This window comes from Rhinolophus hipposideros (assembly GCF_964194185.1).
Source record: "Rhinolophus hipposideros genome assembly, chromosome: 1".
Lineage (NCBI taxonomy): Eukaryota > Metazoa > Chordata > Mammalia > Chiroptera > Rhinolophidae > Rhinolophus > Rhinolophus hipposideros.
This window is the reverse complement of record NC_138047.1, coordinates 66352039-66377698: the sequence shown is the minus strand read 5'-3', so window position 1 is coordinate 66377698 and position 25660 is coordinate 66352039. Positions and strand designations below refer to the sequence as shown.

Genomic DNA, 25660 nt, shown 5'->3' with positions numbered 1-25660 from the left:
TTGAAATGTTTTTGCCCTAATTAAAGAGAACACATTTTAAATGTTGACTGTATTTTCTTGTATAAAAATCAGAAGTGGTGCCCTCTTGAAGTAAATTTATAGCACCAACACTTATGAAGGTCAATGGACAAAAAAGGCATCTTCTCCTCAATACATTTGAGCATGTTCTAACTCACTCAGTCAAAAGGCACTATTAGCTTAACCTTCTTGGAAGATATGCTGCTAAGCATTTATTAAAGCTTCATTTAAGTGACCATTTCTGATATAAATCAAAGGTATATTGCTTAACAACTTGTGTGAGGAGAAAAAGTTTACACCTGTTAGATACATACATCTGTATTTTCTTTTAAGATGCACAGAGAAAATAATACCTGCCTCTATTATACCAGTATTAAAAATTTCAACAAGTGCACATCATCAATATGAATTTACCTGACAAAGAAATATTTCCACTTGTAAATCGTGTGCATTATTTAATAAGTTTCAGAAGAGGGAATTAATCCTCATATGAGTCCAGATTAAGCAGTCTTAAATATTCATTCATAAATATTTTCCAAAAAAGATTTTTGTTTATGATGTTGAACAAATCCAAGGAAACATGCACTTTCTTACCTGGAGCTAAAGCATTTTCTTCTATCAGCTTGACAGTACAGTTGTGACCAGTGAAAGGGTGTCGGCAAGCACAGATAAAGCTAGTTCTTCCATTTATACACGTGCCCCCATTCTGGCATGGGGACCTACTACAGGCTTCCTCTGTTACTGAAAATGAATCAAGATAAAAGAGGGTAACAGTTAACTATTTTTATTTGATCTCAAATCATAGTTTGCAGTAGAATGGGAAAAAACACTAAGAAATAAGAAAAATGTGTTCACAGGCCCAGGTTGGCCACCAATGTAGTCTGGGGACTTCATACAAGACCCTTAACTCGCTGTGCTCGTTCCTGCTTCTTGGGAAGTGGGGATAATTCTGTGATCCATTGCATTTATTTGTATGGACATGTTAACATTTTGGCCAGCTGTAGAACAGTATAAAATACCTGATCGCAGAATAATGTGTTTGGAACTGGTACATGGTAAAGGTAATTCAAATCATTGGAGAAGGAAAAGGTCTATTCAATACATGGTGATCAGATAATTGGATATCCATAAAAACAAATTACGTGTGTACAAAAATACAAAATGTTTTAAAAGAAACATATGATCACGTTATAGTCAAATAAAAGAAATACCTTTGTAGAACTTTAAAATTTTAGAAATTCTTTCAAAGTAAAACAAAACAAAACAATACCCAGAAGCTATAAGAGAAAAATCTTGACATTTAGCCACCTAAGAATTAAAACTTATTTGCAATGAAAGCCACCATTATCAAACTTTAAAGATAAGTGACAGGATAAGAGAAGGAAAAAACCAGACACAACGATCTAATTATTGAAATCCATAACAAGAAAAGTTTTGACCAATCCAAAAGAAAAAAAAATGTAATTCCCTAAAAAAAAGTGAAAAATTGACAAATGATATGAACTGGCAAATCACTGAACAAAAAACACAAAAGCTCACAAAACAATTTAAACTCTATTTAATCTCATTACTAATGAAGAAATAATAAATTACTACCAACAACATTTTTTATATCGGGTGGCAACATTCAGTCATGGTAATGTGAAAGAAAATGAGCATTCTTATGCATTGTTGGTTAGAGCTTAAGTTGTTAGAACCTGTGAAAGGACAATTTAGCAAAATTTATCAGAATTAAAAACGTTCACTTGCTTTGAGACAGAAATTTCTTCTGGTAGAATATATACTCCAGACACACCTGCCTGTGTATACAAAGATAAGCGCTCAAGAATGTTCTTTGTGACATTATTTTCATTAAGGAACAATTGTAAAACACCTAAATGACCACTGATGCAGGACTTGTTAAATGAATTACAGTATCTCCTCACTAAGGAATATTAGACAGCAGTTAAAGAATGAGGCAGATTCCTAACAAATTTGATTTACTGAAGTCCGAAAGTTCCAGTTTGCAATTATATATATATATATATAATATATAATATATAATAATTATATATATAATATATAATAGAGTATATATATATACATAATCATTTAATTATATATGTATATATGTAATCATTTAATGTACTTATAAAGCCTCAAAGTATGAATACAGTTATAAGCATAATACATAATTATGTAAACGCAGAGAAAAGATTGGAAGAATATTTACAGTACTGGGCACAGTTGTCACTATGGCACCACCTTGTGGCAATAGTGTAAACTGTTTTCAATTCTCTCAACGGTTTTTAAATTTAGGGTTATTTTTTTCAACATTTTTCTCAAGAAGTGAAATCTACAAATATTTTATATATATTCTACTTCATATTTAAATAATTCAAATTCACATTAAATGTGACCAAACTGTATGTCTATATTAGATTTTTTTGCAAAGAAAATATACTAGTGATGCAATTAGAAATTGATTTAAATTATTTTGATATATTCTCTGCAATATCCCATAAACTATTTTCCAAACTAAGATACCTATTGAAATATTACATATATGCAACATCTTTTAATTAATGTTTCAAACTGGCCCACATTTCTTTAACATCATTTCTCAACCACATGAAGAGGCTATTAAACCTTCAAGAGGTTATTAAACCATGTGGGACTTGAAGGAATGTTTTAACCACCCTTCCCAGCTTTATCATTTCCAAATTTATGTTTTATGTGTTCACCCAAGTCATTGATAAAAATACTTGAGGAATCAATGTCAAGTACACAACCTCATAACAAACAGTGAAAGAATGGTTGGCATTGACTTGTTAATTGAAACTATTTGTACTTTGTTACACAATCTGCTGCAAATCTACACTTGTACATCAATGACTTGCATTTTTCTACTTTATTTCTAAAATATGTTAAAATGGATGGAGACCTTTGAAAGTTCCTGTGCATGTATGTGCTCCACAGGCAATTTGTTCTTGAAGTAACAACAAAAATCAGACTCTAATAAAGCATCATTTTCTTTTTGACATCTTCCCCATCCCTGTCAAAAGATTAATTACAGTCACTTTCTTAATTATCTTTTGATGCTCAGAAGTACGCTTACTGAATTTATCACACTCTACTGCAATTGCTCACATGTCCTTTTTCTTTCCAACTAGAGTGTGAGCTTTTGTGAGGTCAGGTCTCAGGTCCTTTATCGTTAAACTTTGCCGTCACTACTGAATAGCACTATGCCTGACAGAGAAGTGCTAAAATGTCTTTTTAAAGATGAGTAAACAAAGTAATAAGAGATTGAGTAGATGACCACATCATTCTTTTCCAATACTTTATCCCTTCTTCACAGTTTTTCAAAGATCATATAAAAATTTTTAAAATCACCAAGCGATATTTATTGTTTAATTCCAATAGTTATTCATGGAATCCTGGTTTAGAGTCAGTTTATAGCCATTTCTGCTGCCTACTTTAAACAAAAAGCAAAAATCTATATACCTATAAATTTCATGATATCTCTTCAAATATCAAAGCACTAAAATCACTGATAATTCATGTTATAATTTTTAAAATATTCTAAAACTACATAGATTTCACATGTTCATTATTTTATAATCAAAATGACTTGATTATCTGGAAGAAAATTACTGAAGCAGTCTTTCCAGTGTATTCAAAATTTCTGTAAAACTCCAAAACAAAAGCAGAACAATGACAAAATAAGGATTTCTCAGTTGCCAGGAGTGTGTGAACTTTAAGATGAAAAGTCAACCGGTATTTTTCATGTGTTCTGTGAACTTAGAACTTAGAGGTAGCATGATGTCATTGGCATGTTTTTCTAGAGATCTGGACTCATTTCAAGAACACTTTCTACAACTTCTCTTTCTACTGTAGGCTTCAAAACCTCCTAAGGGCTTTCTAGTCCATTTATTTTCTTTGTTGGAGATCAGTGCAATTAGTTAAACAGTTCTGCCAACTCAACATTCCACTGTCTTTTACAGGCAGTACAACTGATCTTTCAATTTTCATTTCCCTGCTCTGAACATGACTAAAATTACTTTTTCATTGTCTTGGAATGTTTCATAAGTCTCAATTTGTTCCGGAGTTTGCTTTCTGATAGGTGTTCGAGTTACACTTTCTATTCTACTTCCAGATTTCATAAATGTTCATGTTAAATTTGAACTGATTGAAGAGCTTCCTACACTTTCAAATTACTTTGTCTTTACTAACATTGGCCATTCTTTATTGTAATTACTTGCTTAATGTATGAGCTCCATGAGAAGAGAGACTGCGTTGAATTTATCACTCTGTCCACTCATTCTTAATGCACATTGTATCGTGTCCCTTCTATTTCATTCATCTTTTTATTTGTATTATACATGTTATGTATAATGATTTACATATTTTACTTTTATCTTATTTATTTAGTCTAATTAATATTTAACTTTTACTTTTATTGCTTTGTTCTGCTTTAGCATCAAGGTCTTTTTTTTTTTAATTTATTCATTTAAACAATAACTTTGCAGAGCAGCTAACTGACCCCTGCTTGAGGCAGAATGGAGTTTCCAACAGATTAGTGAGGGAGCCTGTCATTGCCTTTGGGCTGGTTTCGTCATACCCAGAGGAAAGCATTACATAAATCCCCTATAGAATTCTGCTCTAGGTAATATGTTCACACAACATTGGCATTTTTCTTTATTTTTCATCCTGTTGCCGATGTTCTCCAAAATGTTTCGACAATCATATTTATGGATACATCAATTTTCAGTGCTATCTGCCTCCGTATTTATCAAGATTGTGTCTATCAAACAAGGTTTATCCTCCCTAGTACTCTAGAAATACTTCATATGTCCCTTCTGACAACTAGAAATGCCAATATTTATTTGCTTATTTTACATTTTTAAATTCATTGTTTTAATTACTCATATTATGTTCACTGGTATACAGATGAAAGGAAATATTGTTTCTGACTATCTTTACTACTTTTCCTCCAAATTATCAATTTTGATTTTGTTCTTCTTATACTGCCTCTGTTGTTCTTGATGTTGTTTTCTGGGATCTTTTTTCTCAACCCTTTAAATATCATTTTAAAGCTCATTTAATCAATCAGCAACCTTTACCAAATGTATTAGCCCTGTCTCAAAAGATTTACCTTTGTCATTTAATTATTATTATTTTAACTTAAGCCATGACCTAAGAGATTCAATATGTTTGTTTGTTTGTTTGTTTTGATATCATTAACTGTTTTCACTTTTCCTTAGAGTCAAACCTTCAATTAAAAATAATTAAAAACACTGGAAAATATATTAAAATATGTTCAATATCATTAGTCATCAGAAAAACACAAAATAAAATCACAAGATACTACACACCTATTAAAATGGTAAAATAAACAATATTGACAATGCCGAGTGCTGGCAAGATATGGCACAATTAGAATTCCCATACATTACGAGCACAAATGCCAAGGGGTCGGCCATTCCTTATAAACTACACTTACCTTACAACCAAGCTACACTGCTCCTAAATATTTTTTCAGGAGAAATGAAAATTTACGTTCACACAAAAGCCTGTACATGAATGTTTATAGCATCTTTATTCATACCAAAATGTCTTTCAACTTTATATATATATGCTCTTTCTCTCTCCTCTATCTTCAAATACAGAAAATCTTCATTTCTATTCTTTTTGTCTAGCTCTCTAATTACTACTGCATTTTCAAGTATCATTTCTGTGTAAATAACTTCCAACTTTTATCTACAAACCCTATTTGGTTCCAGACCCACATTCCTAATTGATTTTTGGACATTTTGGCAGAAATAATAGACCTTTAACCTAATGTATCACAGACTAAGCTTTTCTTCCTGTGTACATAAGTATTCCTCCTTAGTATTCCTATCCCCACTATTGCAATGATTAACTTCCCAATCACTGATGCTTTAATTGAACTTTGGTGTTATTCTTTATTCTAAGAGTTTGCATTTTCAACTACTTGTTGTTTTTGTCATTTTCCCATTACATATTTATTCACATTTAACTAACATTCCCAGCTTGTATTTTATTCCTGTTTCTATCACTTAGTTGAAGAAAAGATTATCTAACTGGTAAGTCTGAAGAACTAGAATAAATCTCAGTAATGCACACAAATGATTATGTCATGCTCTTACATGACAAAAATCTTTGCTCCCAACAGAATGAACTTAAACATGCTACATGCAACATGATGTGTAAATGTTTGATGAATGAATGAATGCCCAGTCTAAGTCTGTGTCTTCTATGAGATTTGCCCAAACACCCAATTCTTAATAAGACACTAAACTCTTATGATAATGAACTTTTATAACTCTCATCTAGTGATTAGTACATCCTCTTTCTTTTCTTTCACATTCAAAATAGTTTTATGAGTTCCTTATGTAACTCAACAAAATAACCCACAAACAATAAAATTTAAAAAAAGGCAGAGGACCTGAATAGACATTTCTCCAAAGAGGACATACAGATGGCCATAGACACATGAAAAGATGCTCAACATCACTAATCATCAGAGAAACGCAAATAAAAACCACAATGAGATATCACCTCATACTAGTTAGAATGACTATCATCAAGAATATAAATAGTAACAAGTGTTGGAGAGGCTGCGGAGAAAAAGGAACCCTCATATACTAATGGTGGGAATGCAGATTGGTGCAATCACTATGGAAGGCAGTGTGGAGGTTCCTCAAAAAATTAAGAATAGAATTACCATATGACCCAGCAATCCAGTGCATCTCCTGTGTATCTACCAAAAAAATCTGAAAACATTTATCCATAAAGATATATGTGCTCTGATGTTCATTGCAGCTTTATTTATGGTGGCCAAGACATGGAAACAACCAAAGTGTCCTTCGATAGAAGATCAGATAAAGAAGTTGTGGTGTATATACACAGTGGAATACTACTCTGCCATAAGGAAAGATGAAATAGTACCATTTGCAACAACATGGATGGATCTTGAGATTATTATGCTAAGCAAAATAAGTCAGACAGAAAAAGTCAAGAACCATATGATTTCACCGATATATGGGATATAAAACTGAAAGCAACAAAGGAACAAGACAGACAAATCAAAAAACAAAAACTCATAGACACAGACAATAGTTTAGTGGCTACCAGAGAGTAAGGGGGGAGAGGGCTGGTAGATGAGGGTAAATGGGATGCAACATATGGTGACAGAAGGAGAACTGACTCTGGGTGGTGAACACAAAATGTGACATAGATGATGTATTACAGAATTGTATACTTGAAACCTATGTAACTTTATTAACCAATGTCACCGCCATAAATTTTAATTAAAAAAATAGTTTTATAACATAGCATTCATGAGCACATGACCAAAAAAAAATATGAAACATAACAGCAACCAAACATCACATTGCTCAATAGGTACACCCTTCCATTGTCAACTTTTTCTAATGCAAAATGACAAAGCTTCTGAGCTAGCACCTAGCTTTCTATTCCTTTTTTACTCCCAGTTTGTTGCAGATTTCACTAGTTTTCCAACACAGGAAGTCAGTCCTATCATCTTGTTTAATAATGATGGAATCTGCTCCCAATGCATCCCAGTAATCCCACAGTACTCTGATTTCCCTCACTTTTCTCCACCTTTTCTTGTATGCATAGCATTTATCACCTTTTAATATACTATGTAATTTATATTGTTATATAATCCTGGAAGACAGAATTTTTTTTAAGATTATGATGTACTCAAAGCATCTAGAATAGTATCTGATACAATTTGGCACTTAATTAATGTTTGTTAAATTGAATTTAACAGTTATGAATTGTTAGGATTTTCAAATAAGAGTAATAACTTCATAGATAGTTAATTTTGATTCTAAGAGAAAAACTACCTAAATGAGTTTAAGCATGATATTTTGAGTTCATCTAATACTGAACCATAAAAATGATCTTGTACTTTTACTGTATCTTTAATCTAGGTAAGTGTTTTAAAAAGTTCTTGAGGCAGATCTGCAGTTTGACATTTTTGAGCTAAATTCTTAGCTTACAATGAATGACTAAATAAATATACACATGGTTTCGTAAATGTCTTAGTTTACAATAGAGGCACTGAGTTTAGGTTATGTTTGACAGATAGAGTTGATGTCTCTTCATTATTTCTCAGGTAATTATTTGGGTTATTGAGTATTTTTCATGACTTCTAATTTACTCTGGTAGTGATAGCTAGAAAATACAATTAGATGATAATGTCCACATAAAATGTACTCATTCCACTACTTCTTTGTCTCCTCTCAATATTCTCTCCTGATTTTTCTCTCTCCAACCTGCCTTCAAAGGCTGTTGTTTCCTTGACTCTGCTCCTTTTTCTGGTCCCTCTGCAGCATGTGTATTATACCCCTTGCATATCACACTCACACCCAGAGTGTCAAACACCATCTTTATGCCAATCTCTCTAATCTTAACTTTAAAATTTAACACTCAAGATTCTAAAACATAGAACATAAGGGATTCTTAAAGGAGTGTTGATTAATTATAAAAAATGCTTTCCTTTTTTGTGAAATGTAGATGTGTGCTTTGGTTCATCATTCTACCAAATGACATGCAATAACTTTTTTTCACTGATTTCTTTAGTTCTCCAAACACTGTAATCATTTTATTGGTAATTATTTTTAGGGTAGAGTTTAGATTAATCAATAATGATATCAAAAAAGTGTCATGTGATAGTTCCTCCTAAACAATGACATTCAAAATAAACAGATTTGAATAATTCAAATTAAATTTATAATAAATATTATTTCTTTTCAGAACCATTTTTAAGCTGTGTATAATAATAAAATTACCAATTAAAAACTTGTAAAGTATGTTTTGCAAACTTCATATGCAATTAAGATATAGCACAGTTATTATTTTTATGCTGCAATTTTTTCTCAAGATGCAAGTATCATGTTCACTTACACGATTATACAACAAAGTCATAGTCTGTTATTTAATAATCCCTGCACTTTCTTTTTCATGTTTAATCAATATGGCAGAACATATTATGTGTAATTTTGAATTTATAATGCTGTTAATGACCAATAGAAAGACATCTATACATTGTACTTACAGACTAATTCATAATCAAATTTGGTTTTAAGTCGCTGCTGTCAAAGAAATAGTCTATTGTTGTGATATAGCTCCTGTGATTCTTGTTAAACAAAGAACCCAAGCATATGCAGTGACTATGTAAATGCAACCTACTATTTTGTCCTACTTCCTTTTTATTGTCAGACCATGTGTCATAAATTTTGATTCAGATGTGAGCATCAAATGGGTTTCTGACTATTCACCTCAGGTATCATAACCACTTTATTATAAGACAAAGTGCAGGGAAGGGTTGTCAATTTGTCAGCATCCTTTCTTCAACCATCATTGTTTCACATAAAGGGAAATCCTATGGAATGATAGGGGAGTCTTTTCTTCTCCCAGGGAACCATGAACAAAAAGTTGTTCACTTAATATTCCCTTTAACACTAATAGGCTTTATTGACACCAACTGGGGAGGTTATCCCCAGTGGACAGGCTTGATAACCAATTCTGACACAAAGAATAATTTTACTATCATGAGCAGAAAAGAGTCAGTATAGTAGGCCTTAGGCTGCTTTCTTTGGAAAGGCCTACTTGCCAAGTTTTGCTCTTGGCTTGTATCTGGAAACTTAGCTTCTCTCTATTTCCTAACTAGTAAGTGTCATTCACTATGCCCAGACCCTTTGTACAAATGATATGGTGTATGCTGAACATTGGCTTTTCTTCTGAGTCTGGAGTTTTGATATGTGCTAGGCAGAGGGTATCTACATGACCAGCTGTTATAGACTGAATGTTCGTGTCTCCCCCAAGTTCATATGCTGAACTCCTAACCCCCAATGTGATGGTATTAGGAGGTGTGGCCTTTGGATGGCCTTTAGGTCATGAGGGTGGAGGCCTCATGAATGGGATTAATGCCCTTATTAAAGAGACCTCAGAGAGCTCTCTCATTCTTTTCCTTTCTATCATGCAAGAATACAAGAAGAAGCTGACAGTCTACAACCCAGAAGAGGTCCTGATTACGTCTCACCAGGACCTAACCATGCCTTATCTCAGACTTCAGGTTCCAGAACTGTGAGAACTAAGTTTCTGTTGTTTATAAGCTGCCCAATCTATGGCACTTATTCTAGCAAGCCGAGCTGACTAACAAGCCTCAGTAAAACCCTTGGGGGTTGAACATCTGATGGACTTCTCTGGGCAGAAATACCACATACATGCTATTGTAATTTTTTATGACTGGATAAAAGAGCACACACAATTTTGTCCCCTCTTGGAAGAGAGAGAGTAGAAGAGAATATATAAATGGATTTCTCCAGACTCTGCCTGTGTCTTTTTCCCTTGTTGACCCCGTCATGTATCTTTTCACTATAGTAAACCTTAGCTGAGTTCCATGAGTGCTTCTATCAGATTGCCAAAATTATGTGTGGCTTTGGAAACCTCATAAAACTTATCATAAATTCTAAATTTAAGCAGATATCCTTTAAAATTTAATTAGCTTATATTTAACTATTTTGTACAAAAGTCAACTTACTGGTTATCTTGAGGCATATTTAAAAAGGTTAACTTTTTATAATATGGAAAAGCATATAAGGAACCATTGTTAAAAACTTTCTGCAGATATTTTTCAGTGCTTGTCAATGCACATGCATTTTTATACAGTTAAGCCTTATTTTGTATCCTATTTTTGATTTTTCATTATGCAGTAAGCATAAGCTCATTTATACACATGTTGAGTTTAAAACACAGTGACTTCTAAAAGTAAAGATAGGGAACAATAAAACACCATGAGTCTGTAAATTATGTTGATATATGAGAATAATTATATAGCAAATATTAAGTGAAAACATTAGAGAAAATAAACTATAAACATTGAATACAGTTAAGAAAATTAAATCACATAGTTATAACAAACTTAATACACTGTATTACATTATTTCCTTGACTCTCAAAATGAATTTGTAAGGTGGTTATGTTATTCTCATTTTATAAATCAGGAAAGTAAGATCTAGAAAAATAAATGACGTATTACAAATAAATGGGTTGCCAGGCAGGACTGGAACCATGTTTGTTTGTTTTTTTTCAATTCCAAATTCACTGCTCTTTAGTCAGCCCAAATGCCTCTCTGGGCAGAGTCACAAAAATTGGAAATGGTTTTAAAGTTATATAAAACAGTTAAATATTCACTAGGTTCTTATTTTTCTCTTTTAAACTGTTTATATTCACAGTAATGATAATTCCAAAAGTTGTATTTAGTATGCTACCAAATCTTTTATAGAGTGTAATCTTTCTTAAGAGGAGTAATTAAAGGGGGTAATTATGAGTAAAAAAGGTTTATTAAGGAGTGCTAAATGCCTTTGGTAAATACTGGGGAAATGGTTAAAAGCAAAAGGCAATGGTCTCAAGAGCAGGAGGCTTGCATTCTTACCAGAGGAGCTGCTGACAATTACAGCAGGATTCAGCTGCTCTGGGAAGGCAAGTAGCCAGACTCTCCCTGCAGGGACAAGACTGTCAATTGCTATACAAACAAATCTTCAAAGATGAAACAAAACCCTCTCAGTGTCTATTGGAACATTGTTTAGAAACAAATCAAATATTTAGAGAATCAACTGGAATAGCTTCTCAGCTTTGGCCTAGGAGGAATCATCATTAGCATAAGTGAACGTAGGACTGGCTCCAAAGGAAGTGAAGAGAATGAGCACTCTGAAGTTTGCCCTTCTACTGCATCAGTCAAAAGAGGATCATGTGAATAATTGATGGTGACTTTCAACAACTGCCCACTGGCCCTATCACAGAAAAACCAAACTGAGAAGCAGCACCTTTACTTTCGCCTGGTCAGCAAAGAAACAAGGGGCAGTATGTGGATTCTCAAGAAAGGAAACTCCCTGGGAATATCAACTCTGGCTTTTTGGAATATTCTGATATGGCCAGACTCTGGATCAGATATGATGCATCAAACAGAAGCAGAAGGAAGAGAAAGGCAGATGAACATACTCCATAATCTCTGAGTGTAGTAGTTGAAGACTGAGCCGAATCCAACAGACAAGGAGTCAGTCTGTGTCACTTACTAAGCTGCATGACCTTGGGCAGGATACATTAGTTCACCTCCCTGATGGTTAGTTTGCTCTCCTTCAAAATAAGAACAAAAATAGCTGTTTCATAGGCATTGTTAAATGAAATAACATATAGAGTATAATTTGTACAGCGCCTGGGATTTAGTAAGTATTAATAAGTAGTATCCAATATTATATTATTATAATATTACTTATTAGGCTTCAAAGTAAATTATTTATTAAAACTAAGATTAAACTTTAAAAATGATGTTTAAATTGATTTCTTTCTACAAACTGCGTTTATTCTTCAAATGATGGGAGCTGTAATCTGAATAATATTGTGACATTTGTAAAATGATGATAAATTATCTTATGGTATTAGTTATATAGAGAAGCAATGTGGCTATGTGGCGTTTATAATATAACAGCAAAGTTGAAAGGAAACACAGCCAAATTTAGCCAGTGTATCAGTGTGCCCCATCCCTGGTATAAAACAGGCTATCAAAGGAAGTACTTTATTTTGCAAGTGGTTTATTTTTATAGGAGAACTTAGCCTGAGTCTACTGGTTTCATCACCGTGCATAGATTCTACCTGCTTGGCTATCCAATGAATACCATCAGTTTTATGGCCCATAAAAGCAGGTCTGGCTTAATGAGCATGCATATCTATGCACCTGCTTAAAATTACATCGCTGGTCCTACATAAAGTGAATATGTACCCCACACATGAAAGTAGGCCAATATATCTATATTGCTCTGACATCATTATTGGTTATCTTCACTAAAATAAAATAAAGAGCTTTTAATTATTAATTTTAAGCCTATAAAATTCTACTTACAGTAAATAAAGGAACAGGAAGCAATTTTATCAAGGCATCATTGGGAAAAAAACAGAATTGAGTTAATTATTAGCCCATTAAGCCCAATATTGAGTCAACTGCCATATAGAAATCCAAATGCAATTTTTATAAGCTCCTAACATGCATTCATTATTCTCTAAAAGTTTAAAGTTCTTCTGTTTCATTTAACCTTTTAAATCCAGGTATTCTTTGGTTTAAAAGAAACAAAATAAGACACCATTATTTGCCTGATATATGATTACACATCCTACAAAGTTTAACTGAAGTTCCTTTTCAGTGTCCTTGGAAGACCAAGGATTGAAATAGTATGGAAAAAGAACAATCATTATTTTTCCTAAAATTATTATTATAAGAACATCTTTTATTGAAATACTACTTTCTCTTAGAAACATTATGTCTAAACAGTTTTGTGATTCCACAGGGCAAGATTAGTCCTCCTGGGTCAGATTAATTTGGAGGGAGTCATAAATAAATACAATAATTTAAATAGTTTAGAGAATTCAACTTTGTACCACTTTATGATTTTTAATATTATTATAAAAACATTCAGAAATTAAATATAAGGAGTCATATTATGTTAGGATAATGATCACTCTTTTGTAATTAACAATCAATAAAATACAAAATTCACCCAAATGAGTATATAATTTAACAGCAAATTTATAAGAAAGGAACACTACTATTCCTTTTAGTACAAATCAATAGCTATTCTTTTCATGGAGAAAAGATAATTTAATATTACTCATATACCAAACATATTCATAAAACACATTTCATATAGAGAGACTATTAAGTAGTTTATATGCATTGCATTGAATTCCTCCCAAATTTATGGTCCTACTCCAGTGTTTACAGTATCTGTTAATGTTACTGCTATCCTCTCATTTCCTAAATTTAAAACCTCAGAATATTCTGTCTCTCCTTGTCCACGTGCTGTGCATTCAGGCTGTGAACAACTCACATGTTTTAACAGTGATGCAGTCTGCAACATATTTCTGCTTAACAAACTCAGTAAAATACCCATTGCACTCTCATCACTTAAAAGGAAGACAGTATGATCCAGAGAAGTGACCTTACTAAAGGTGCCACAGAAACTGAAACAACTCAGACCAGAATCATGATAGGTTGATCCTCAGATCATTGGTTTTTCCACTATCTTTCTGTTTCTGTTGATTTTACTTTCACAACATTTCTCACATCTGTTTCCTTCATTTCAACTACCTCTTCCTTAGATCTGGCTCTTATTGCTCTTGCCAATAATGTTTAACTGGTGTCTTTAAACTTCATTCTTTGCAGTTCGGCTACACGCTATTTCTGCTAGCTTCATGCTTCTGAGACAGTTCTTACCACACTCAACACTCTGCTCCAAATTTTCAAAGACCACCTTTTACAAAATCGTGTCTAAATGCCTTAGTGCAATGGTCTGAATGTGTCCTCCTAAAATTTGTAAGTTGAAATTCTAACCCCCAAAGTTGATGATAGTAGAAGGTGGGACTTTTGGGAGGTGCTTAGGTCATGAGGGGGGAGCCTTCAGGAACGGGATTAATGTTCTTCTAAAAGAGACCCCAGAGAGCTCCCTCACCCTTTCCAGGACACAGTATGAAGTCACCAGCTATGAACCAGAAAGAGGGCCCTCACCAAAATGAGACCATGCTGGCAGATGGTCTCTTGATCTTACTTCCCAGATTCCAAAACTGCAAGAAATTAATTTTTGTTGTTGTAAGCTACTCAGTCTGTGGTATTTTGTTATAGCATGCCTAATGATCTAAGGCAGTTAGCTTGGCATTAGTGGTCTTCTGTGATCCACCCAAATAAAATTCCTGCTCACTTATGCATTCATTCAGTCAGACAGATATTCGTGGAGTTCTTATTTCATACCAGACAATTTGCCAGGTAATGTTAAAATGACTAAGATGCAGTCTGGTCTTATTCATCAAGGAGCTCATTGTCTAATAGCTTTCTTTAATTACATATGCAAAGAAAAGTGTTCTACAGGATAAAATCTGATTGCTTTTACAGATCTTGTCAGACAACATTTGGAAAAATCTAGACAAATATATGCACTATAATATAGTGCAATCTAGACAAATATATGGACTATAAGCATTTGTTTTGTATTGATTCTTAATTTATATAGGATAGAATCAGATTCAATAAATATTTTAGTGATCTTTGAAATACTTAACTATCGAAGTTCAAGTAGGAGTTTATATATATATATATATATATATATACACTTACTTGAATTTCGATACACATATGAATGCGTATATATACATCTTATGTTCTTGCTAAACCATACAAATGAATAAATACCATCTAAATAGAAAGATTGAAATTCAATGATAGCTTACCAGGAAATAGAACGTTGTCTGTGTTTCTTTGGTTCCGGCCTATCGTGACAGTGGTAAGATTCACTGTTGGTTTCTTAAGTGTATGGGGTTTCTTCAGCAATGATTTTCCTGGCTTCTGAGACTTGACAACATTTGCAAGAGTGCTAGACAATGACTGATTTATATACCAAGTCAAATTAGAAAGGGCAACTTGAGTTTTTGTTTCAATCAATGTTTCCACAAATTCTGTCAGACCTTTCTGAAGCTGAATATTTGGTATGGAACCATTTATCCACTTAGGGATGGTAGCATTCAGTTTTGATACACGTGTAGAAGTGTTATGACACATTGTTAAAACTTCATAGAAAGTTTTGTTAAGTAAAGAGAAGTTAATTGAAAGATGGATGGATTTTGCTTCCAGTGCCTTAAATCTAGAATTTAATACCTGCTGTTGAAGAGCCTGGTCTCTCTCATTTGTGGCCACACTGCCTTGTTTTAGTGAAACATAATAAGGTATGAGTATCTTGGTCACTTTAGATTCAATGTCTTGCAACCGGGTTTCAAAACTTTTGGAACTCATTGTAGCTGAGAGTATTTTTTCTTCCAAATGACTCATATTTTCCTGGGATTTTATCACTTGGGAAGTGGTTTCATTGACCATTTGATAAATCTTTTGAAAGTCGAACTGACTTAGTTTTTCATCTTTAGGCACAGCTGCAAGGGCCTTGGCAACTTGCAAAACAAAGCTATATCTCTGATTGTCATTGACCAAAATTTGAATAGACTCATTCAAATGTTGAAATTGAGTAACAAATGCCAAAATAGTTTCCATATTTTTGGTACATTGATGATGAACCTCGGGATTATACTTTATTTTACTTAATGTCTCTTTTAACATGTAGTTATCTTGAATGAAATCAATGGCGTTATTTATAATAGTCATTGTCTTATTTAGGCCATCTTCCATTTCTAAGGCAGACTCATTGATACGTCTATCTAAGGCTTCACTACGACTCTGTGCTTCATTTCTAAGTAAGTTGTGTCTTTTTGTAAGTTCTTTGATGAGAAAATTTAGACGGTTGACACTACTAGTTAGATTTTCCACTTTTTTCCTTGTAACTACTACTTCTTTTGGTTGTTCATATGTCATAGTCTCTCTAAATGATGCTCCCTGCTCAAGCAAGGGTTGAAGGATCTCCATATCGTAAGTCAAATCATTTAGTTGCTCATTCATTTTATCCATCTTATTGTCCATGGGAAAAAGAACCTCAGCCAATGTTTGGTTTAAAACTTGTAAATTCTCTTCTGTGTCCTTAATTTGAAATTTAAAATAATTTCTGGACTTGGACAGCATATTTTCACATTCACCCCTGAAAGATTCTTTCTCCATTTCCAACCCGATAGTGAGATTGTTAATTTTGCTGTCTTGGATATGCAAATCATCAAATATTTGCAGCAGCATCAAACCCTGTTTCTTTATATTCTCATTTAGAGTAGACAGGTACTCAGTGACATTATTGCTAACTGATTCAGCACCTGTAACACTCTTCTGATCTGAGACTTGTTCAGTTGATAAAAGCTGTTCACGCACTTCCTTCATTTTAGAAAGAGTCTTATTGAGGGATTCATGATACAGTATGTTTCTTGAGTGTTCCCATTCTAGCGTACCTTCTAAATGTATCTGCTTTGCTTCTAGTTCTTTAATAGGCTTCTCATACGTAAAAATCATTTCTTGCCTTAAATTCACCATGCGATTTTTTAGATCCAGTATATCAGTCAAAGTGGGCCTATTTTCCTGCATTACAAGAGACTTTTGCTGGACTGCTATTGAAACCACAGATTCATTCACTTGTCGAATTATTTGTTTGGTGTTTTCAAGGTCTTCTGAAAGTCTTGATACAGTCTTGAAGAGCTGTGCTACAGTCTCTTGCATGTCATTTTGGAAAATTTTAAATTGTTGTCTTACTGTGTCCTTCACCAGATCATTAATGCTTTTGGATTTTAGACCTAGAGAAAGAAATAATAAACAATAATAAATGGCATATGTTTTTAATTATGTAAACTTTAGATAGCTATAAAAAGATAAAATGTTTGAGGCCAAACACTAATAAGATGTAATAATAAAAATACTTCTTGACTACATTTACTTATGAAAAAATTTAAATTACCATAGTTTACAGAAGATGATCACCTTCTTAACTGAAAAGTTTGAGGAGAGAAATCAATTGTCGTACAGAACATGCTAGAACCATAAACTAAGCTTCTCTGGACAAAAGACATGAAGGAACTACTACTGACTTCAGTTAACAGACCTTTGTATGCAATGATTCTAGGCCTAGTCTTAGTCTTGTATGAAAATAAATGGCTTTGGGCTTTCTGCCTTAGTAAGTAATACTTGGTGTTATCTCATGATTGTGTTATTAGGTTTCTAGTAATTAGGTTTCAGAGCTTTTGTTTTGTGCTTATAAAACCTAATATATTGACAACAGAAAACAAATTTAATGAGGAACAAATTTAATTGCAAATGAGGAACAATATGAAATAATAGTCACAAAATTCAACAACAGTTTATAATAACAATAACATAATAATAAGAGCTTTGGGGACTCCCAAAACTAAGTCAAATGAAAACAGGAATCGAAGATATACCTTGATTAATATCACATGACATTAATTCTTAACAAAAAGAGGAGAAGAAACTTGCCACTAATGAAGCACATACTAGTATCCCCAGCATTAGAAATCATAGATTGATTGTAAGCCAGAATTGTGGACAGCTCTAAAAGTGTCACTAAAAAAAGGGGGCGGGGGCCTGGAACTATCCATAACTATTTAGAATAGAAAATGGATATTTAAAAGTGTAAAAACAAAAAACCTGTTACATACAAAAACAGAAAATAGGAAATAATAAAACACGTTTGATGCATATTTATAGTACATATGAAGCACATATAAATGGAATATATGTTCATTCAAATCCAAAATATAACCAATGACTATAATGTGAAATACAGGCAACACAATACAAAGCATTTTAAACAACAAGGCTTGTACAATGGGGAATTGTGAAATGAGTTACAGCTACTATGAAGCCTATTCAAGAAAGATGATAATAAGACAAAAAATATATAGTCTCTACATGTATCTATTTTGTAAGCAAGTTTCTAAAAGTATTTATGATGCATGAAAGATTTACAGAAAAAGCATCGGGGAAAGAGCAATTATATCAAATAGAATGATGTATTGCTTGAGCATCTTGATTTATTTAATCTGGTACTAAGACAAAGCTGTAAATGCTCTTTATATGAATAAATATTTCCCTGGAAATCTGAGACCCTAAAAATCAATGTTGCTAGTTGATCTTACAGTCTAGGATTTTCAGAGTAAAAAACTTTATGTTATATTTCTAAACATAGTGAAAAGGAAAATAAATTTAAAAGTCCAAAATATTATAAGTAAGCGAAAATCAATTCTTATGTAACAGAAAAAAACAAAAACATGAAGTATAGAATAGTAATCAATGACACACAACACCAACGTACTAAAGAAAAGGCTAAATTAATTAGCAGAGATTAAAAAGCCATTATTAAGATAAAGTATACTGAAACAGTCCTAGCTTTTGTATTTGAATAATCACACCTGAAAGTTTTAAAAATATTTTTATTTTCTAAATTTTACTTAGCATTTAACCAGTCACCCATTTATACAATACATCTTCATTGAGTACATTCTATATGCTACACAGAAAATGAAATCTGAAAAATTAGATTTCTGATATTAAAAATACAATATGTTAGCTTCACTGAGTGTAAGTGCTTCTCAATAGCAAAGTTACTTTTATTGCACTTCCTGTAGGATTATTTAGTTATTTCCCGTTAGTTAATATTTTATTTAATTCTCATGACAACTTGATTAAATAAAATTAAATATTTAAGGTTAGAAATCAAATTTCTTGGAAGTTATAATGTTATAATTTTGGCTTTAAAATGTTTTTCAAGATTGAAAAGGTAAAATAAAACTTAAGTGTAATTGAATTAATTGTGGACAATAATAATAGGTGCTTAATTTCAGCAAGTGAAAAACTACATGATCTGAAAGTCCGAATAAAAATGATAGTAGGTGGCAGCCAGTTGACTCAGTGGTTGGAGCTCAGTGCTCATAACACCAAGGTCGTCGGTTCCATTCCCACATGGGCCAGTGGGCTGCAGTGTCTACAACTAGGTTGACAAAAAAACAAAAAAACAAAAACAAAAAACAACATCTTGACCTGGAGCTGAGCTGTGCCCTCCTAGATTGAAAGCAACAACTTGACATGGAGCTAATGGGTCCTGGAAAAACATACTATTCCCCAATAAAAATTTTTTAAAAAATGAGCAGGTAGGTAAAACTACATAAATAGTAAAGTTCAGTATGGAATCTCGATCAGGGGAAAAAAAGTAAACAGTGAAAATGAAAATTAGGACACATTAGCTGTTATACTTTAAAATATAATGGAAAAATATATTGGGTAAAGGGTAAAAATCACAGCAGTGTCTGAAAAGAAATCAGATTATTAGGTTAAAAACTTGTTTCAGGATAAGAAGGTTTTAAGATAACATTTCTATAACTTGTGACCAAGAACCATCTGTGCAAAAATCTGATTTTGCAAAAATATATCAAAGTGCTTTATGTCAACATCTGAATGAACACATCATTTTAAATCTATTTGATTCTGTTTCATATGACTCATGTGCTTCTAGTTTCTAAAAAAGATGATACAGTATTTGGTGATTTAACAGATAATTTGATATCAAACATCTTGACATGTCCCTTTTGTGGTTTTGAATGTATGGCCTATTCAGATACCATAATGTTCAGATACCTCTTGAGTTGGGGCATTTGATTTTGAACACTTTCTATGGCTCTTAACAGATAAAGCAGTGTTTCTCAACTCAGATGCAGAGTAAGCGAGTGGAGAGGGTGTGGTTTTGCTAGTCAAGCACAGTACCTGGGGGAGTGAGCTCAGTTTTGTTGCTGTACAAACATTCCTTAACTATTTGCCCTCTGGTTCTTATAATTGATTGTGCTCAGTACACAATCAATGCCTCTAATGCAGGGGTGGGGGGGGGATTTTGTGGTTGTTGTAATGAGTGTGTTTTTTTCTGTGTTGGTGCCAGAATTTTTGTTAGTAGGTTTACAAAAAGCAGTTGATAAGCTTAATTCTCTGAGGTGATGATGAGCAATTTTCACTGAACAATTTCATTATGGTGGTTACTGTCAATTATATACTATTTCTATTTGACATCTTTCTCATGTTGTTAGGAGAATATATTAGACTGGAAAATATTTTCTTCTCTCATGCTTGCCTTCAGTGAGTTTTGGCAATAGGGGACATGGCAAAAATGTATGACATGGTCTTTCGTTCAGTGACTTAATAGCACAAGTTATTTATATGATTAAAAACACAATCATGATTGCAGCTGTACCAATAGGTGATATGGAAATGGAAACTCCACCTTTTTATCTCTTTTACCTACGAACCACAGGCAAAAAATAGAAAAAGAAAATAACTTGTGAGTGATAGAAATGTACAGTGAGTATTTTTTAATTTGTAAAACAAAGTGGAAGAGACCAGTAATCCTGAAACTTGGAAACATACAATAAACCCAGAGGGCTGAGACACTCTTAGTAAGTACTTCCCTAGAATATTCATGCCCTACCTGAAGCCCCTTTGGCTAATTAACTGCTCCTGATTCATCACTTACCAGTTGAGATGGTTTCTCTTCAGAGTAGCCTTCCCTGGTCATCTTAGACTGGAGTCGTTGAAACTATCAAATAGTCTCATTGTACCCTGTGCATAGCACTACCACAGCAACTATAGCTGTTTCAATTTCAGAAATCGAATGATTTAAAAATATCTTAGTCAAAAAATATATCTGTGAGAGGCAGAATAACGCTGCCTTGCCCAAGATGTCCACACCCGAATTCCACAAACCTGGGACAATGTTATCTTACATGGCAAAAGGGCCTTGGCAGATGTGATTAAGGTTAAGAACTTTGAGATGAGATTATCCAGGTGAGTACAGTGTAATCATATGAATCCTTAAAGATGAAGAGGAAGGCAGAAGAGTGGGTCTGAGAGATGACCTGAGGACTCAACAGTTATTGCTGGCTTTTGAAGATGGAGGGAAAAGGCCATGAGCCAAGAAACGCAGTGGCCTCTGGAAGCTGGAAACAAGTCTCCGTTTATAGCCACCAAGAAAACGGGGCCTCAGTCCTACAACTTCAAGGAAATTAATTCTGACAAAAATTTGAATCGGCAGGACATAGATTACCCTGCAGAGCCTCCAGAAAGAAACAGTGTGCTGCTTTAAGAGCACAAAATTCAAGTGAAGCTGGTTCACATTTATAAAGAAAATACTATTTCTCTGACCTGAGATGTTTTAGGATATATTTTATTGATTATGCTCTAGGAGCTAGATAATTTCTGGGATAGTAATGCACTTCAGATTAATCACCAATATTCTCATCAATATCATTGAGAAACCATGCATCTAACTGCCTTGTTAATCATCCCCTAACCTCATTTTATCCTGAACTGGAAACCACAATAAAAGTAAATTAAGTATGGCTCATTTTAACTATAAAGAAATATGAGTTAGACTCACTAGGTACATAATGTCAATAAATCAGATGAACCTTTCAAAGATTTGACTATATAGTAAAAACATGTCGGTGCTTCAAATTATTTCAGAAATGGAATGATTTAAAAATATCTTCGTCAAAAGATACCTGCCTTAGACTTATATACCACCAAAGCTAAAACAAAGATACACCAAAGTGAAATGAAAAAAGATAAATGAGTGCTTTGCCTTTTGTCTTAGCTGAGTGAATAATTTATTTTCCTTTACTTTTACCTTTTAGAAAAGATTGAAATTCCTTGCCTTTATCTTCATTGATTTTTTCTTCAAGGGAGGAGTACGTGTTCTTTACATCAGCCACAGCCAAAGAAATATTGTCAATGTTCTTCTGCAGAAGGGACATTTTCATTGCCTGGTGGTTCATCTGGTCAGTCATTTTTTGTATCACTGCTATATGAAGAAGAGAAAATTAGAAACATTTAAAAATACATATTTAAAACCTCTCAAATTTCATGATAGGTTTAATGATAATTTAAATAAACCATGTTTGCACTATATATTTGAAAAGATAGACTATATGCATTTAGCAAATGGCAACCTGAATTTTACACAATTTAGAGGTACAAATTTGGGGGGAAAAAAAAAGGTATTATAATATCTTAGATTTAGAAAATGTCTTAACTATGGCCAGAATTCTCTATATGTCTTAACGTCAAAGGGTTATAGTTATACTCTCAATAGATGAAGAAACTGAGGGTCAGGAAACCAAAATAACTTGCTTGAGGTTACAGAGACAATACCTTATCTTCTGCTTTCAGATCCAATACTCTAGCATTGGATACCTACATGTATGTAGATGTATCTAAATTTTATTCTTCGTTGAGATATTGCTTCATGAGAGATAAAGATTCCAAATTTAGTTTAAACCACTTTATACAGCAATGATACTTCCCATGCCTTTATACATGCACTTCAATAATTCAAGGAGGATTTTATGGTATTTTATGAAGATACTGAATTTTAATCCCATAAAAGAATTAGACTGCAGTTTCTAAGATATATTCACCTGCATTCTTAAAAAGATCCCCTTAAGTCATCATTTCTCAATTTGAGTGCCTGATTTTGTATGACTAGATCTATGCCAAACATACTGAAAAGATGTTTTTATCAGTGATCAACCTTATGTTTCTAAGAGATAAAGCTAAGCCTAAAAGAAATGGTAAAGTACTGTGGCTAGAAAGATGAGAAAATATGTGACAGGACAATTTTGGATCAACCAGAGACTCTTGTTGATTCTAAGTCATAGTTCTTTTCCTTAGTCAGTGATCAACACCCCTTAGCGATCTCTCATCAACCAATGGAAGAGAGCTTTCTTAGCTCCCTTAATCAAGTTTCTTCCATGTCAAGATTCTTCCAGGAATGCACTCTTCGTAGGACAAAAGTTTGATTACATTTTAGGGACCTGTGCTTCCCTTCCAACCCAGTATAATAGCATTTTTGTTCGCCTGTGTCTGCACACAGTGATTCAATAATTATACATGGTCCCTTCAGGCTGGGCACCTGCAGCACATCCAGTTTCTCCCAACATGCAGCACCAATAGAAAAGGGTTCGGAGGTACGTTAATATTTCATCAAACATTTGACAGCCAAGTGATTTCTTTTTGGAAAGTGTCATACACAGTGTTGAAAATAATTGGGTTAGGGATGACAGTAATTATAATCTGCAACCTGGGTCACCGCAGTCTTGGGGCTGCTGTTGCCGCTGCTGCTCTGCTGTTCCTCTGCGAACAGCTTCGTGACTCTCAGATTGGTGGGTGTGGAGCAAAGGCTGTTGTTCCTGGGCTAGACGGAAGTAAAAAGAGAGGAGTTAAACGTTGGGACTGCCTCGTTTTTTTCCAGTCCTGAGCAACAATGTGACTGACGTTCATTTTCCGGTGTACTGACGCACGGTGGTCCGCAGTGGTTGCACAGTAAGCTGCTTGCCCCCACCCACTGCGCAGTGTGCTACCACGTCGTTCTTGGCGGCAGCTCAGGACTCTAATTGTGTATGAAAAAAATAAAAGTATTCAAGTCTCTCCTTTTAGGGGAAAATGGATGGTCGTTTGGGGAAAGTGTAAACCTGCAGGCTTAAACTGCCTGCATAATTAAGGGACTTGAAAATCAGCTGTGTTGAAAGCTACAGAGTTTTATACGTGGGCAGCCACAAAGGCTGCTTGTTTAACAACGCAATTTCCAAATGGTGTTTACTTGGAAAGAAGAGAGAGCTACAGGTTCCTTACTGAAATAATATCTGTTTAAGTAGTAGTGCCACTTAAATGGATTTTCCCCAGATTTTTAAGAAATACACCGACTCAAAACATAAGGACTACAAGTAAAAGTAAACTATTACAGGACACATCTCCCTTAAGGGGCTCAACCTGTAAAATCAGTGAAATTTCAGAAAACTGGAAATGCTTATAAAATAAACCTACTCTACTAAAGAATCGCTTCTCATTTCCCATGAATCAAATAATGTTTTAAATAGCAATATAATTTTTCGTTGGGGAAAACAATCTAAAGCAAGATATCAGACATATTAAGTAATGTATGTCTGTAATTTTCAGACTTCTAATGAACAAATTTATTCATTGAAGTCTGCATATCAAACATGAGAAAACAAGTGTTTGGTTCTTCCCATGTGAAAAAGATATACCAGTGAAACTGGCACATGTTAATTTTGCTCCCTAAGGCATATGTGGCTGTGACAATAGTACTAAAGCATCTCCACTCCGTAGAAAGCATAACATATTGGGCACTAATCTGAGTTAGTCTCTATTGTTAGACTGATTTTTGTGTTGCTTTTCTTCAGAGCATTGGGCTAAATTAATGAATTTCCATTCATATCCAAGGATTTTGGTTTGATTTTGTCCACCAACCCCCAACTATATTATAGAAAGTCCTGCATAATTGTTGATTTATTTGGTTAAAGCAGACAATCTGCAGCTTGGGGAAAAGTGCACTTATTTGGGGGCTGTGGTAGATGATGGAAAAATGTTAATTTTCTGCTAAGTCCTAGCAATAAAATTCTTATAATCTAAATTCAAATTAATTCATACAAATATATCTATTAAATAATTGCATGATTGTTTAAAAATCAAGATTCCTCCTTAGATGATCTTATAAAGCATTTTTCTGGCAGCTAAAATCTGTCTACCCAAGAGGGTAACTATAGAGTAAAGCAATGATTCTCAGACCAAGCTCCCTCAATCAGCAGTATCAGTGTCATTGGGGAGTCTAAAAATACAACTTCGAGGCCCCTCCCTAGTCCTGCTAATTTACAAAATGCTGACGTGAGGCAGCAATATGTATTGTTGAACAAGCTTTCCAGGTGATACCATGTACACTCAGTGTGAGAATCCCTGGAGTAGAGCATCAAGATGAATTTTCCTTAACAACTTCCCATCTTCCTACCTTCCCTGTTCCTCCTAACAGTGATGAAGCATCCAGCATACAGACCTTTAAGTATTACAGCAAAAGGAACAGGTGGGTCTATTCATTTTCTTATCGCTTACCTTTTTGAGATAGATCATAGGAAAACAAAAACAGCTGATGCATTGAAAGGCACACCATAACTTGATAGGCAGTGGAGACTTTGTTAGGAAGCAATACATAATTACAGTAAAAACAAAGTGTATTGTTTTGTGGCATACAGACAAGGTTGCTATTCAAATTTCCTCTTCTCTCATGAACTCTGA

The 25660-nt window shown here is 33.7% G+C and overlaps 1 protein-coding gene across 3 annotated transcripts in view; it reads right to left on the bottom strand.

Annotated features, from left to right (window-relative positions):
* MMRN1 (multimerin 1) overlaps positions 1 to 25660 on the bottom strand; it is a 65085-nt gene that overhangs the window by 3388 nt on the left and 36037 nt on the right. Inside the window, exons 4-7 of one of the 3 annotated variants that reach the window (XM_081031037.1) lie at positions 23655 to 23768; positions 22203 to 22376; positions 15328 to 17313; positions 613 to 759 (exon numbers count right to left, since the gene is read on the bottom strand). In XM_081031037.1, the coding sequence (XP_080887163.1) occupies positions 613 to 759; positions 15328 to 17313; positions 22203 to 22376; positions 23655 to 23768 (2421 nt within the window). The remainder of the gene's footprint in view (positions 1 to 612; positions 760 to 15327; positions 17314 to 22202; positions 22377 to 23654; positions 23769 to 25660) is intronic. The other 2 variants (XM_081031039.1, XM_081031038.1) reach the window with 2 other exon arrangements.